The sequence below is a fragment of the Protopterus annectens genome, chromosome 9.part0 (assembly GCF_019279795.1).
Source record: "Protopterus annectens isolate FY-2018-M chromosome 9.part0, PAN1.0, whole genome shotgun sequence".
Lineage (NCBI taxonomy): Eukaryota > Metazoa > Chordata > Ceratodontiformes > Protopteridae > Protopterus > Protopterus annectens.
This window is the reverse complement of record NC_056743.1, coordinates 798,305,820-798,320,640: the sequence shown is the minus strand read 5'-3', so window position 1 is coordinate 798,320,640 and position 14,821 is coordinate 798,305,820. Positions and strand designations below refer to the sequence as shown.

Sequence of the window (14,821 nt, the reverse complement as noted above, 5' to 3'; positions counted from 1 at the left end):
GACCGGCACTTGCGAACAGCTTCTGCTTCGGGCGCCACGCGGCAAGAAAGACTGGAGAAAATGGCGTCGGCTGATGCTTTTATACCCGAAGACCAACAGAGATGACGTCGGGTGAAGTGCGACATCAGCGAAGCGGACCGGACTTTGGAATCCGGCCGACTGAAGGGCTGCCTGACGACAGGACAACCCAGTTGTTATGACTGCAGATGCATCCATGAAGGACATCTTGGAAGCAGCAGAACTGATGAAATGAAAGTGCTCAAGTCAGTCAAAAGATTCTATGATTTCCAAAACAGCTTTAGAAGTACTTGTATTTAAAATATTTGGCATTTGTTTCCTTGCTTTTATACTCCCTGATGGCAGAGTTCTGGTCACCTGCAATTATTATGCAATAATTGAAAAAATATCTGAACAATTACTGAACCTAGAAACTCAATTTAACTGCAAAGAGGGTGTGTACATTCACAACAGAAGGACTGGTTTATCCACAGACATGTTCTTAAGTGATAAACACATCTCTCAACTGTCCACATTTTTGCAGAATGTCCAGACTTTTGCTTACATTTACTGGTCTGTTCCTCATAAAATTTGTGGTTTTCGTGTCACTGAGGACTGAAGTCACTAAGTAATGGCAGATAATTGAGTTTCCGACTTCATACCCTTCAGAAAATGCAAGTTAATGCAAAACCTGTTATTATATCAACTTTGTGAGCTTATATGAACAATATCTAAAAATTGTCTGTAATTTTTGGCCTTTGCTCCCCCCCCCTTATTTTTAGCTTTGTCCAGATTTCTTGTACTAACAGGTTGAGAGGTCTGAAGCAATATCTAACCTGAGCATGAAATTCAGAAGACAGTACTGTTACTTGTTAAATTCTTGATCAATACTGCCACACACGGCTTGTTTGTATGACTGTGCACAGAACACATGGCAACGGTTTTTAATTTTCTTTATTTCATTCCACTGACTCCGAAACATGGCTTTCCTATACCAGTACAATATTAGCATCAGATCTGTAAACTTCACAGAAAAAAATAAGTGTAATTTTACTTGGGACCTGAATACCTTTAAAGTTCCAGGACATGAAATTTAACAATATGTAAAATAAAAATAAATAAGAAGTGTGCCAAAATGAAAGTCAGTCATATCCACTCAAGAAATGACTTCCAAAAAGCAGCCACTGTAAAAAATTAAAATATTAGATATAAAATATCAAGGTCCTCTCCAGGCTTAACACAACCACCCTGTGTCTGCAAGACATTCATACAGTACAGTAGCATATCCACAAGCTACACAAAATATAATCTGATAACATAAACAACTATAGTAATATTAAAGACTGCTACAGTCCTGCAGTCCCTAATTCTAATCTCAGAGCACTAAATAACTTAATTAGTAAGTTATATATATAACACCTATCATAACAGCATGACCTGGGACTGAATAAAGACTTACACTCGATGTAAAAAAGCTATGCAAGAACTTAGACTACCACTTTAGTAAACCATGTACTGATTTACACTTAAGCACAAAAAACGGTATCTAAAATGAAAAGTTAGTCTCTGCTGCCATTTTTACTGGTATAATGCAGTTCACTACAACTCTGCGTATGAATAAAGAGAAACGAACTCCATACTCTGAGCAAAAACATTGCCATAATGGACACAGAATTCTATTATGCAAGTACAAGACTTTTAGACTGCAACCAACCAGTCAAAAGAAACTTAGCAATAAAAAGAACCATAAAAGCAGCAACTCTGAGCATACTTCTTTAAGGACATAAAACATATGACAACTCTCATAAATAACAAAGGAATGTGATTTACAGATAAAGGAAACCGAGCCAGATCTAGGGAATTGGTGCCTAAACTGTCCTGCTTAAAAAAATATATATGTATATATATATATATATATACACACACACACACACACACAAACACACACACACACAACAATGTACAGCCATGATAGATAACAGCCAGCTAAGGAACCAATGTAAATAAATAGGGCTAAGGCCAGTATCCTTGCATATAATGTAAGGGCCACTGTGGTGCAGTGTTTAGCATTGTCGCCACACAGCAAGTGGTTCTCCCGTTCGATTCTCGAATGGAGCGCCTTCTGTGTGGAGTCTGCATGCCCTCCCCACTGTCAAATGACATCTAAAGACATGCAGGTAGGTGCGTGAATGGGTGTGCCTTCTTTGAAGGTTGGGTGTCGGGCTGGCAACTCGGCACCATAAAAATCAACTGCCAATCATTAGCGGATCGGAGTTCCGCTGTGGCGACCCCTAACTGGGATAAGCCGAAAGACATACAGACATATATCCTTGCATATAATGTAGTAAACCTGTATAACATTCATGTAAAACCACAACTACAGCAGTCACTTAACTGTACTATTGTTAATACCCCTGTGTAAAAGGACAACTATAGTAGCTACTCAGCTGTGACCTTTGAAAAGCAATTTAGAAGTTATTGGGTGGCACAGTAGATAGCACTGTTAGCAAGAGGTTTCCTAGTTCAATTCTTGGTTGGGGTGCCTTCTATTCTGAGTCTGCATGTCCTCCCTGTATTTGAGTGGGTTTCCTCAGGGTCCTCCGGTTTCCTCACATTCCAAAGACATGCAGTAGGTGGAGTCTGTGTACAAGTGTGGTGTGAAAGACCTACTGCAGCAGGGTTAGTAACCCAGCAGTGTAAACCTTGGCTCTAGATGATTGTCACTGTTGAAGTGACACCCCAACCCCATGTGCAAAAATGGGGAAAAAAGGGTGAAGAATGGATGGATCTGTTTTGTAAATGTTTTGAAAAGTTGTTACTCCATCTTGGTCTAGGTCAGGGCTAGATATGGTCAACTAAACTGGCCCAAAGACCATTTAACAAATCTAGCAAAATAAGTAAATGAAATTAAAGGCACAGTTTTTAACAGTAAACAAAACTAAAACGTTTGAACCACCTCTGCATATGAAAAAAAAAGTCAGTGTTCATAACTATCCATGAATGATCAATATGTTATTTGATAAAAGCAAGGTATAAATATGCATACACTAAAGCAATGGACGTTCCCAAGGCTATATATAACATCTGTAAAAAAATATTCCTGTCAAAAATAAGACGTGTTCAGCATTAATTCAAGTTTGTCAGACTGCATAAACATTTCTATTACTTCATTAGAATATAATGAAAATTCTAACAAAAGCAATCTAAAATCATTCTAAATTATCAATACATTTCACACCGGATATGATGAATTCATATCTACAGGCACTAACATGTGCACACTGTCCTTGCGAACTGAACTGACGGCTATCAAAACATTTGTTTTTACAACCTCCTATTTTCACAAGTAAATTGTTTAATGTATAACAGAATATACTGAACACAGATCTGGGGGACATATTATTTAGCACTGTGAAGTGCAAATGAGACGGAAGCTTTTTTTTTTTTGTTTTTGATGAAACTCAAATTCTAAACAAGAATGGAGACTTGGTACTCAGAATATTTAAATACTGTACCACTGATGACATGTCTGTCTCAAAGTCAACAAACATTACTTTGTACAGTTTAAACTATTATACATAAAACATAGATACATCTTTCAATACCATTTTCTGTCATATAATCTGTCTCTCATAGCTTTTTTTTTTTTGTTTTTCCAGAGTGAGCTTAAAATTTATTTCATTTACTGGAATATCATATTCAAATTATTTTTTTGCCACTGCTGTCAAATACCTATGTTTTCGAAATCAAATGCTGGCTGTACTCAAGAGTCCTCCAAGAACCCACTCACAGTAGAATATGCTGAAAATGCTAAATGTTATTTATTTTTATTTATTTATTTTATTTTACATTTGTTGACTGGGATTGTCCGACTAAGTTGAAGAGCCCTTTTTCAGCGGAGGCCCAGGGAGGAAAGCTCCAACACATTATACAATTTTCATTATAAATTAGCATTAAACAGCAATGTTACAGGATTATTACAAGGCATTAAGTAGCAATACAATGTTATACAGTGTCAATAATCAGGAGTATAGCATAACTATTTCAAGACATATAAAAAGAAATGTGTTATTAACAAGAGTATAGTTTTTGGGGTAAGTGGTTACAAAACCCCAGTTTTATTATAATGTAGTTGCATGAAGGCAAGACAATTACAATAGAATGTTTCTCTGAGGCAATTTGCTTAATATATTTTAGGAGACAGTAGAAAGAGCAGTCAAGGAAGATTAGAGAGAGCTAGTGAGAAGAGTGAGTTAAGGGCAGAAAGTAGATTAAGGTATGAGAAGTAGGGGATGTTTAAGGAGGGAGAGCGCAGTGGCAGGACCAGTGACTTTTAAAGTGCTCTTTGGTGGCTGTCTTAAATTGTTTAGGATGTGTAAGGGTCCTGATTTCTAGTGGGAGCCTGTTCCAGGCAATAGCGGGGTGATAGCTGTACATGTTGCGTCCAAATTTAGACTTGGGTTTGTAGATTTGTAGTAGGTCTTGGTTAGAGCTTCGGAGAGGTCTGGAGGGAGAATAATGGGAGATGAGAGGGGGATAGTGCTGGGCAGTAGGAAGGCTGGTATAGGGTAGAATGGATGACCTGGAGCTGAGAGAGAAGAAGCTGGTGGGGTAATTCAAGCCAGTTTAGGTGTTTTAGAGAGAGACAGTGATGGGATTTGTAGGTTTGTTGGGCATGTTAGCAATATAATTTATGTAATTGTAATACACACCGACTAAAATCTCTCTCATTCTGGGTGAAACCCTGTGTCTGCATCCACAGTTTCATTTTGTGTTTCACCTTGGAGCACTAGCAAAGAATCAGTAACATCTCTACTAATTAAATTCTAAGGCAACTAAACACTACATTTCTTCACTTTCATTCAAAATAAAGATAGATCTGCTGAAAAAATCAAACCTACCATCTAAACAAAAAAGCCACGACACAACAGCAGAATCTTTAATGGCAAAACTGGGTGCCAACAAACCCGAATTATAAACAAAAATAACAGAAAACGAGAAGGAAACAAAATCAATGCAATATGAATTTACCGAAATATACAAACACCAAATTTCCAGGTATTCTGTCCTTTGTGTGAACAAACATATACATTTTAAAACACAGTATATCCTACTTGCTCAATGCAATCAGTTAATCAAACTGTGAGTCATGTATAATTCTCTGGAAGTTTGTATTTTATTTTTAACCTGGGCTCCCTATTGAAATGTCTGCACTCATAATGCCAAATGCTGAGAGAATGACAAACAAAAAAGACAAACTGCAGAAGAAGAGTGAATGTCGACCACCACTCTTCTGATTTAAACTTTTTTTTGTTTTGTTTTTGCAATCTATAGCTATATACAAACTCTGGGATTATTACACCTCAGAGAAAAGGGAATATTTCCAGAAATGGTCACCTCGGACTTGGTAAATACAAGCCTGTTTTTTTAGCCATTCAGCCTCTATTTCAGGAGTCACTCACGAGGGTCCCAACTTTTCAAACTGTTACTTTTAACTTGCTTTCCCCCATAGGACTGTGTAAATTAATCCTGACAACTGTGAAGTAACGATGAAAGACAATCAATGGCCAGAACCAGAATCAGGAAGACTGGGCTTGATACATTTTGAACAAATTACATGGATTTTAACCACAAGATTCATATCATTTAATCTGCTAGAATCCTTCACTGATTTTGAAAATGGTTAATAAAAATTAGTTGGCTTCTATTGTTGAAGCAATGCATACTGGTGCTTTATGGTTCAATCATTCAAGAGGATACCTGTTGGCTATATCTTTCCCTGCCTCAACAATATTATTCTGAGGACAGGATTAGCGCATTCCTTCCATGTGGTATCACAGCTGCAAGCATATCCATTTTCTCCTATATTGTCAATCTGAACAGGGACTGTGTATGGTAACTTACAATTTAAGAGAATGCACCAGTTTATTTTAAAATTCCAGCAGTCCCTATACATGAAAAGTAATGTGAGAGCAATACACCAGAACAGTCAAATGGTAGAATGCAAGAATAATTTTCCTACGGAAGAATCAAATGACCAGGGGAAATTGATGGACAATGTCTAGAGGGCTACACAAACAATTCTATGAATGAACAAGAATAAAGATACACTCTTACAAAAGAGAGTATAAAGGACACAAACAAATTTTGCCTTTGAGGGAAATCTATATAGTAAACACTTGCTTGGTTTGAAATGGTATATTAACACAGAAAGTAGTGAAAAGACAAAATGGTAGTATCTGTTAGATTTTTCTCAATGTTTCCATTCACTTATTTTGCAGCAGCTCCAGGAAGAAAAGTACTCCTACAAAATACTCCAGATCCTTAAAGACAGAAGGAAAGAAAGAAAATGGAGGGCTTCTGCTAAAGATGAAAACTGGGCATTGCATGGGGTTGAAGACATTCATTTCTGCTTTGGGGTGATTATAACCTCCAATTTTTTTCTGATATGCCCTACATGGGGTTACTATATAATCCTGTGGGCTACATCATTCAACAAGCATGACCTTTTGCTGCCACCTATCTGCAATGCAAGCTATCAGAGGGGGTCTCTCCTCTCGACCTCCAACTGTGATCACCAGTTATTATCTATATGCACTCGGCAAATAAACCTGTCATGGTCTCCAACCCAAAATGATACGTAATCTAAATATATTACAAATGACTGGTCCATATACTGAAGCCTGCATTCCTCCACTGCGTCTGACATTTTTCATGTAAATTCCCCAAATAGTGACCCTTTTCTTTCTGCCAACTAGCTCTCAGTCCAGACTACTATTTTGGCCATACACGGTATCCCGTACCTTTCTTTTTTTCTTTTTATTTTTTTAGCTGCTGCCTGTAAGGCACAGTGACTATGGCTTATTCACAAATATCACAACCACACAATGTCCATATCAAACTAATTAGTGAACCTGTCACAGAAATATATCGAGCTGGACTGACAGGATATCTGTGTGTGGAACCGTTTTCAACCTTAAGTATATTACGTGCAACAAAATGTTAGCTTAAAATTCCACAGAAATATGGGCCCATGTTTGTGCTTTTTGCCCTCCAATTCTTCCAAGTTTGTGTAAATGTTTTCTTTAAATGTTAACATCTGTAAAAATTGGGCTTTGCAGCTGTTGTTACTGCAACACTCCATGACCGCATATCATCACATTCATCGCCTCGAAGATGCAAAGTCTGAGTGATGCTATACTTCCTGAAATATTGTGTCTGTATAGCTATGCTTGACTGCGGAATGCAGTGATACTGAAAAAAGTTAAATATAGTTATTTAAACTTGCATTGTCTGTTTGTTCATTCTTTGGATGAAACAATTAAAAGCAGGAAGTAGCTAAACAGTAATTAACGACTTTTTTCTGTTATCAAAACAAATTACCAAAGGGTGGGAGCAGAGCTGGCAAAAAGGCCGTAGAGCCTGTATAACTTAAAATTTTTATATCCAGCTGATGCTACAAATAAAAACAAAAAGAAAACTGGAACCAGGAGTAGCTTGGTTTATTCAGCTGCAAGTAAAAAACTTTCACAGTATTCACACTCCTTTTTCAGGCATGAAACTCTTCCTGCTACAAAGATTAAATACATTCAGCTAACAATACTCAATTAAACAATTACCTAATTAAATACTAAACAAGAAGTTCTCTTCTTAAATAAAAACTTAAAAATTATCCATTACTTTTAATGAATTTCATCATGTAACTTGCTTAAAATAGGCTTAATGCTTAACATATCATTTAAGCCTGGTGGAAAATGAGCCCTAAAACACAAAATCCATTTGGTTTCCATTTTCTCTGTTAAATTTCTTTTATCTCCTCCTCTGATTTGAGTTGGGGTGTTATATAAAACAAGAAACTTAAAACTGTGTTCATCACCCTTATCTAAAATGTGCCTATAAATTGCATTAGTAATCTTTTTCCTCCTAACCTCAGACAAATGACTACAAATCCTATCTTTTGGTCTTTGGTTATAGGTTCATAGATTAGTACTAAGCTAACTGCCCTTGTGGGCCATTTTAAGACTAGCCAATTGCCCTATATGAGGATCTGTAAGGTAAACAACTTAACCACTATGCCATCCTCCCTCCTGCCTATATAGAATCCTGGGCAGATGTTACACTTTGTCATGTATACATGATCCCTAGTGTTTACAGTCACCCAACGCTTGTATATAAAATGGTTTTCCTGACAAAGGACGCAAAAAAAGTACTTTCCTGATAAATAATTTTGCAAAAACTGCATTTTCTACAAGGTATAGTCCTAGTAACACTTGATTGTCTTGGTAAAGTTTTAATTTGTTCTTTATAACAAAGTTTATTTTTCAATGTCATTTCTTTCTTATATGCATATAAAGGACCTGTGTCCAAAAATTCTTTTAACTTTGGCACCTGTGCAAGCATTGGACAGTATTTCTTTATAACATTTTTAAGTTCTGTTGTTTTCCGACCATATGTTACTGTAAATCTACATTGATAAGAAGTAGATTTATTTTTCTGCTGTTCTAATGAATGTTTTTTTTTTCATTTAATATATTATTCTTTATCTGACATACTTTACTTTTATCAGTATTACCATAGAGTTCCAATAAGTGCTCGAACACCCTTGGTTTGTATCACCTCCGGTTCTGTTGTATGGCCAAACTGTTGATAGCGATGTAAATCCCTTTCGCTATACAATGTTACTACTTATACCAAAGAATCAGCGAATGTAGTCTATACGATTTCTATAGTTCTTCTGAGCAGCACGCCAGTCAGATGTATTAAAAAACTGATTTATTGAACCATAACATTTGTTGTTACGAGTTAGTTGTAATTAAACTCGCAATAAAAACTACTGCTGTTTCGCACACTTAAAGCACGTGAATGCTATATGCGTTAAAATTCAAAATGCGAAAAACAAATGACCATACGCAAAAAATAACTAACTTTGACAACCTTGGTGAACACTGGTTAAGCGCTTTCACCCAAAACCTTATGGGCTTCTTCAGAACACCTTTGATTTTAACAATCAAATATTTAAAACCTTTTAGGCGCCAAAATGCCTTGACTGTTTAAATGTTTAAAGTGACAGTGCTATATAAATATCTTCAATGTTAAAGGTTATATAACACTACCCTAATCATATAATTCTAAAAAATATTTTTAAAAACTATTACAATAGTAATAAAATATTGTGGAGATGTCATACAAATTTCATAACTTAATAACAATATAATAATAACTAATATAACAATAAGTAAATACAAGAATGAATAATAAAAAAATACAAAATAAAATACAATATTAAATCCATTTCATTCAGTGACTGATGTGCCCTGATGTTATTAAACAACTACTCATCTAACTTCCTATCACTAGCCTTTCTTAAAAAAATATATATGAATTTATATTCTACTATTAATATATATCTATGATGACTATTGCAGTTGAACTGCAATAAGATAATAAACTGGTTGATACTGTTGAATGTGTTTAACTATAACCTCATAGTAGTTACAACAGAAACTACTAAAATGCTACTGGATGTTACAAAATTCCCATGTAGGATGTTGTCCGTAATAAATATTCTACGTGCCAACAACATTACTTTTTAACCTGTATTTAAAAACTAATGAACTATCAATATTGAATTTACATATTAATCTCCAGAATAGCCTTCAGTGAAATACTATCATTGAGACCCGGAGGTGTGGTTGCATCTGTAAAAATTTGCCACCATGCTTCTCTGTAACTTAAACATTTTTTGTTGTCTCTACCTCTGGGATCATTACGAACCATGTCTAATAAGGCAAATTTAAAATGATGTTTAGGACCTTTTTGTTCTATGTGCTTAAATAATGCACTTTTCTGATCCTTCTTTCTGATATTACAAATATGCTCGTAAATGCATCTTTTTAAACTTCTTTCTGTTTTTCCCACATAATAACTAAGACACTCTTGACAAACAGCAACATAGACAACCATCTTAGAGTTACAATTCCCTTTGATAGGTCTAATTCTAGGTCTAAAGATGTTATTGAGAATGATTTCCTTTTTATCAAATATATAACAACATTGTCTGCATGATCCACATTTATTTGTGTTTTGATCTATTTCTTTCCCTTTTTCTCCATTGTATCTACTTCCTTTTTCCAACAATATTTTAATGTTGGCTCCCATTAGAAAACATGCTGGTATTAAATGGGATGAAGTTAGTTTGTTTAGTTAGTTTGTTTATAGAAATATTTAAGTTACAGAGAAGCATGGTGGCAAATTTTTACAGATGCAACCACACCTCCGGGTCTCAATGATAGTATTTCATTGAAGGCTATTCTGGAGATTAATATGTAAATTCAATATTGATAGTTCATTAGTTTTTAAATACAGGTTAAAAAGTAACGTTGTTGGCACGTAGAATATTTATTACGGACAACATCCTACATGGGAATTTTGTAACATCCAATAGCATTTTAGTAGTTTCTGTTTTAACTACTATGAGGTTATAGTTAAACACATTCAACAGTATCAACCAGTTTATTATCTTATTGCAGTTCAACTACAATAGTCATCATAGATATATATTAATAGTAGAATATAAATTCATATATATTTTTTTAAGAAAGGCTAGTGATAGGACGTTAGATGAGTAGTTGTTTAATAACATCAGGGCACATCAGTCACTGAATGAAATGGATTTAATATTGTATTTTATTTTGTATTTTTTTATTATTCATTTTTGTATTTACTTATTGTTATATTAGTTATTATTATATTGTTATTAAGTTATGAAATTTGTATGACATCTCCACAATGTTTTATTACTATTGTAATAGTTTTTAAAAATATTTTTTTAGAATTATATGATTAGGGTAGTGTTATATAACCTTTAACATTGAAGATATTTATATAGCACTGTCACTTTAAACATTTAAACAGTCAAGGCATTTTGGCGCCTAAAAGGTTTTAAATATTTGATTGTTAAAATCAAAGGTGTTCTGAAGAAGCCCATAAGGTTTTGGGTGAAAGAGCTTAACCAGTGTTCACCAAGGTTGTCAAAGTTAGTTATTTTTTGCGTATGGTCATTTGTTTTTCGCATTTTGAATTTTAACGCATATAGCATTCGCGTGCTTTAAGTGTGCGAAACAGCAGTAGTTTTTATTGCGAGTTTAGTTACAACTAACTCGTAACAACAAATGTTATGGTTCAATAAATCAGTTTTTTAATACATCTGACTGGCGTGCTGCTCAGAAGAACTATAGAAATCGTATAGACTACAGTCGCTGATTCTTTGGTATAAGTGGTAACATTGTATAGCGAAAGGGATTTACATCGCTATCAACAGTTTGGCCATACAACGGAACCGGAGGTGATACAAACTAAGGGTGTTCAAGCACTTATTGGAACTCTATGGTAATACTGATTTTCAGTTTATTTTTGGGAGATACTTTACTTTTATTGTAACCTCTAGTACAGAAGTCTAACTCCATTTGTTCAAGCTGCTCCTTCATTGTAAAATCCTGTGTGTTCAATCTACATGCATGTACCATCTGATTTTTTACTATGTTATTAAACATAAATTGGGACTGCATGCTATCCCTGGATAAATATGTGCATTTTTGACCAGCTTCTCTAGGACCAGCATGCCACTATCAGAATGAAGCTAGAAGGGAATAAGGCCACATGAGAAGACACACTATACAAGACAAAAAGATTCGTGAACCCCACACACCAACATATTGTATGTCTTACTTGTTTTTGGCTGGTTAAGTCCTGGGAGCGGTCATACTATAAGAAAGAGGTATACTGTATAACATACAACCCTGACATCCAGATGTCGGCCTTCAGACATCCGTTAGCTAGAAATGATGTAAAGACTCTAGAAATAGGGCCAGTCACAGGTTTCTACAAGGTAAGTTGACCAAAGAACCAGTACTATAACCCTGACTATGAAAAACATCATGCAAACAATGGTACTGTGCACACCTCCACAAGACTGTTTTTGTAGCAGAAGTGGTAGCTGTTCTTCACTGTCCTCCAGCCCTTGTTTTAGATTGATGTAAACCCCCCACCCACTCCATCCAGTTTCTACCACAGGGTTGCAGACACTACTACATTTCCCTTCAAGAAGGAACAGCATTCCAGTCAGTCTTTTAGGTCACTTCTCTGTTAAAGAAACTCATGTCACCTGCATCAGACAGCAGTTTTCGTTCTGTACCGTCAGGCAAGCCTCCCCAGCTTACAACCTATTGAAAACACTTAGTGCTAATGCTAGGGCACACACACACACCACTGTTAACTTGAGGCCATCAGTGAAGATTCAAAAATCTACTCTGCATACAAATGTAAGGCAGAAAACAGATTCAGAATTCAGACAACATTGCACAGTGTGAGAAACACCAGCAGAATTAAGTCTAACAATGATAATAATAGAAGCAGCACAGATAGTACCTTATAAGCACTTGATTCAGTATCATCTGTAGAGCCACCAGGAGAAACTAAACTTGTGTGGTAAGAGTATGTAGATCATGGCTGGTCCCTGAAGTAAAAAATCCAAGAAATGATAGGCGTTTAAACAATGCAGTGATGGGTCACTTTCTGGGTCCTAGAAGTTCAGGTCATTCCAGTGAACACAAGCACTCCTCATCAGAATAACACCCTCCGTAGAAATACACCGTAAACAATAGGGAAATAACTTCTCAGAAGCTTTCCAGTCCAGCTTCAAAGAAAGTTCTAGGTGTGGTTACCAGACCTGAAGCAATCAAAGGAAGTACAAAGAACTCCGAGGAGTGTTGCCATGATTCCTCCCAGTGTTCCACTGGTGCCAGTGAGTCCTCCTATTAAGATCCAGCATAAGCTACCTCATTGGTTCAGTCTCAAGTAAGTTAGAAGTCACCTCTCTCTCTCTCTCTCGTCTCCAAGGGACACGGTAACTTCTCTGAACCATCTGGTTAGACAGCAGTCCTCATACAATATGAACAAAAATTCCACTCCCCCCTCTGGTGGTAAACTGAAGGAAAGAATTTGAACCAAGGATCTTGGTCCTGGCACCAATCAATCAAGGACTGCCTACAAAAGTGAGGGGGGCATGGAGGTTCACTACCAGTCACAGCAGTTGTTTTTGAGCATGAAAAACAGACATCTGGTATTGGCCACAGCAAACAAACCAGCCATAGAAGGCTGAAATCATTTTTGTGAGAGTGTTTGGTGAAAAGCCAACCTTCCTATGTACAGGCCTGGCACAAGACACATCCTGGATGAACAAAAATGGGGCAAACAGCAAACGTGATAAAATGCATTTACAAAAAATACCAGTGCCAATGACTTAAGTGAAAACAGTAAGTTAATTTGCAGATACTCTGCATAAGTGAATGAGAAAGATAAAAAAATATTACTCACTTGTAGTAACCTTCTTTCCGTGATGCAGGGTTTCCATCTTTTTGACATCTGGAGTTAGATCACCAGGCTGCCCGACCTACAAAGCAGTACAGCTGTAAGTACAGATGTAGAGCAATTCTGTAAGCACAGACAGAGCGATGCACAGCATCGTAGACCGAGGGTGCCAGCAAGTTCTCACTTTGCATACAAAGTCTCCACATGCCAACAGCACCTCAGTAAATAAACATAGCTTGCAATGTTGATCTCCATTCTGCTTTTCTCTAAAATGCAGACACACACATACATACCTAGCTTGCAAAAGCATGCTAGCAGGACTTGTCAGTGAGGCATATAAAAAAATTGTCAACCTGCATATCAACACTGACCTCAGTATTCATGACAAGGGCAACATGTATGTAAAAAGTCTTGTGAATCACACCAAGCTGTAGAAAAATGCAAAATTTTAAAAAAGGTGAGAAAAATGCAAAGCACAGACACAATGGAAAGAACATGTCAAAGGCAGAGCCAAAATATGACCTAAATGGGATGGTGTTTGTAGGAACTGCATTAGTATGAAAAGTATGCCTTTTTCAAAATGCACAATTGTTTAATAGTTCAAAAGTTTTGACCAATGGCGCACCTCCTTCTTTCCCCATTTACTCCTACAGGATGAATCAGAAATGTCTTCTGGAGTACCATACACCAAGAAGCATGTTAATTTATAAAAAAAAATAATAAAACAAAACATGAAGAATCACACAAATATCCCTTCTGTTCTGACTGAAAGATAGCCTGTTTCAGAAGAGATAAGTAGAACAGATTTTACGTGCTTCAAAGGACAGTATTTACTGATGCCGATTGTTGGGAGTCAATGCAGACAGTACTGTGGAAGCAATTTCATATCGCAAGTGGTTTGAAATGGGACACAAGGTATCCTACAAAAAGGCTATGCAGAGTGGAAAGAACCTTGAGCCATCACTGTCCAGGACAGAGTTGTAATTGTGAGGCATAGCAGCAGTTGAGTCACACAAAAACATTCCCGACTACATAAAGTTATGGTTGAAGTGGTGGACCAAAGAAGTCAGAAAAGGGAAATGAACTGCAGAATTCTGAAGTGAGGAAGGAAGAATTTGGTATCCATTGGTTAAACAGACAAGGGTGCTGCAATAAGGTAGTAGCCTCAGTCTCAAAAAGGGTCAGACAAAGAGGATTCAACTTACAGCTGAAATCTTTGGACAGGCTGGCAAAAAGACCAAAGAATTTGTATAACTTAAAATGTTGATATCCAGCTGATACGGCAAGCAGGATCTGTTGACAAGTCACATGTAGAAGATATCACAAAAACTAAGAACTGATCCTATACAGCCCTCTGACCCACATTTGGAATATGATATACACATGACTGGGGAGAATATCTTTGAATCATGACTAAGGGGAATATCTTTGAATCAGCAAATCAGTATGAGATACA

At 36.4% G+C, this 14,821-nt stretch overlaps 1 protein-coding gene across 1 annotated transcript in view; it reads right to left on the bottom strand.

Annotated features, from left to right (window-relative positions):
- FIGNL2 (fidgetin like 2) overlaps positions 1 to 13,424 on the bottom strand; it is a 160,996-nt gene extending 147,572 nt beyond the window's left edge. Inside the window, exon 1 of the mRNA XM_044083435.1 lies at positions 13,372 to 13,424. Within this exon, the coding sequence (XP_043939370.1) occupies positions 13,372 to 13,408 (37 nt within the window). The 5' untranslated portion in view covers positions 13,409 to 13,424. The remainder of the gene's footprint in view (positions 1 to 13,371) is intronic.
- Between the last annotated feature and the right edge of the window lie 1,397 nt (positions 13,425 to 14,821).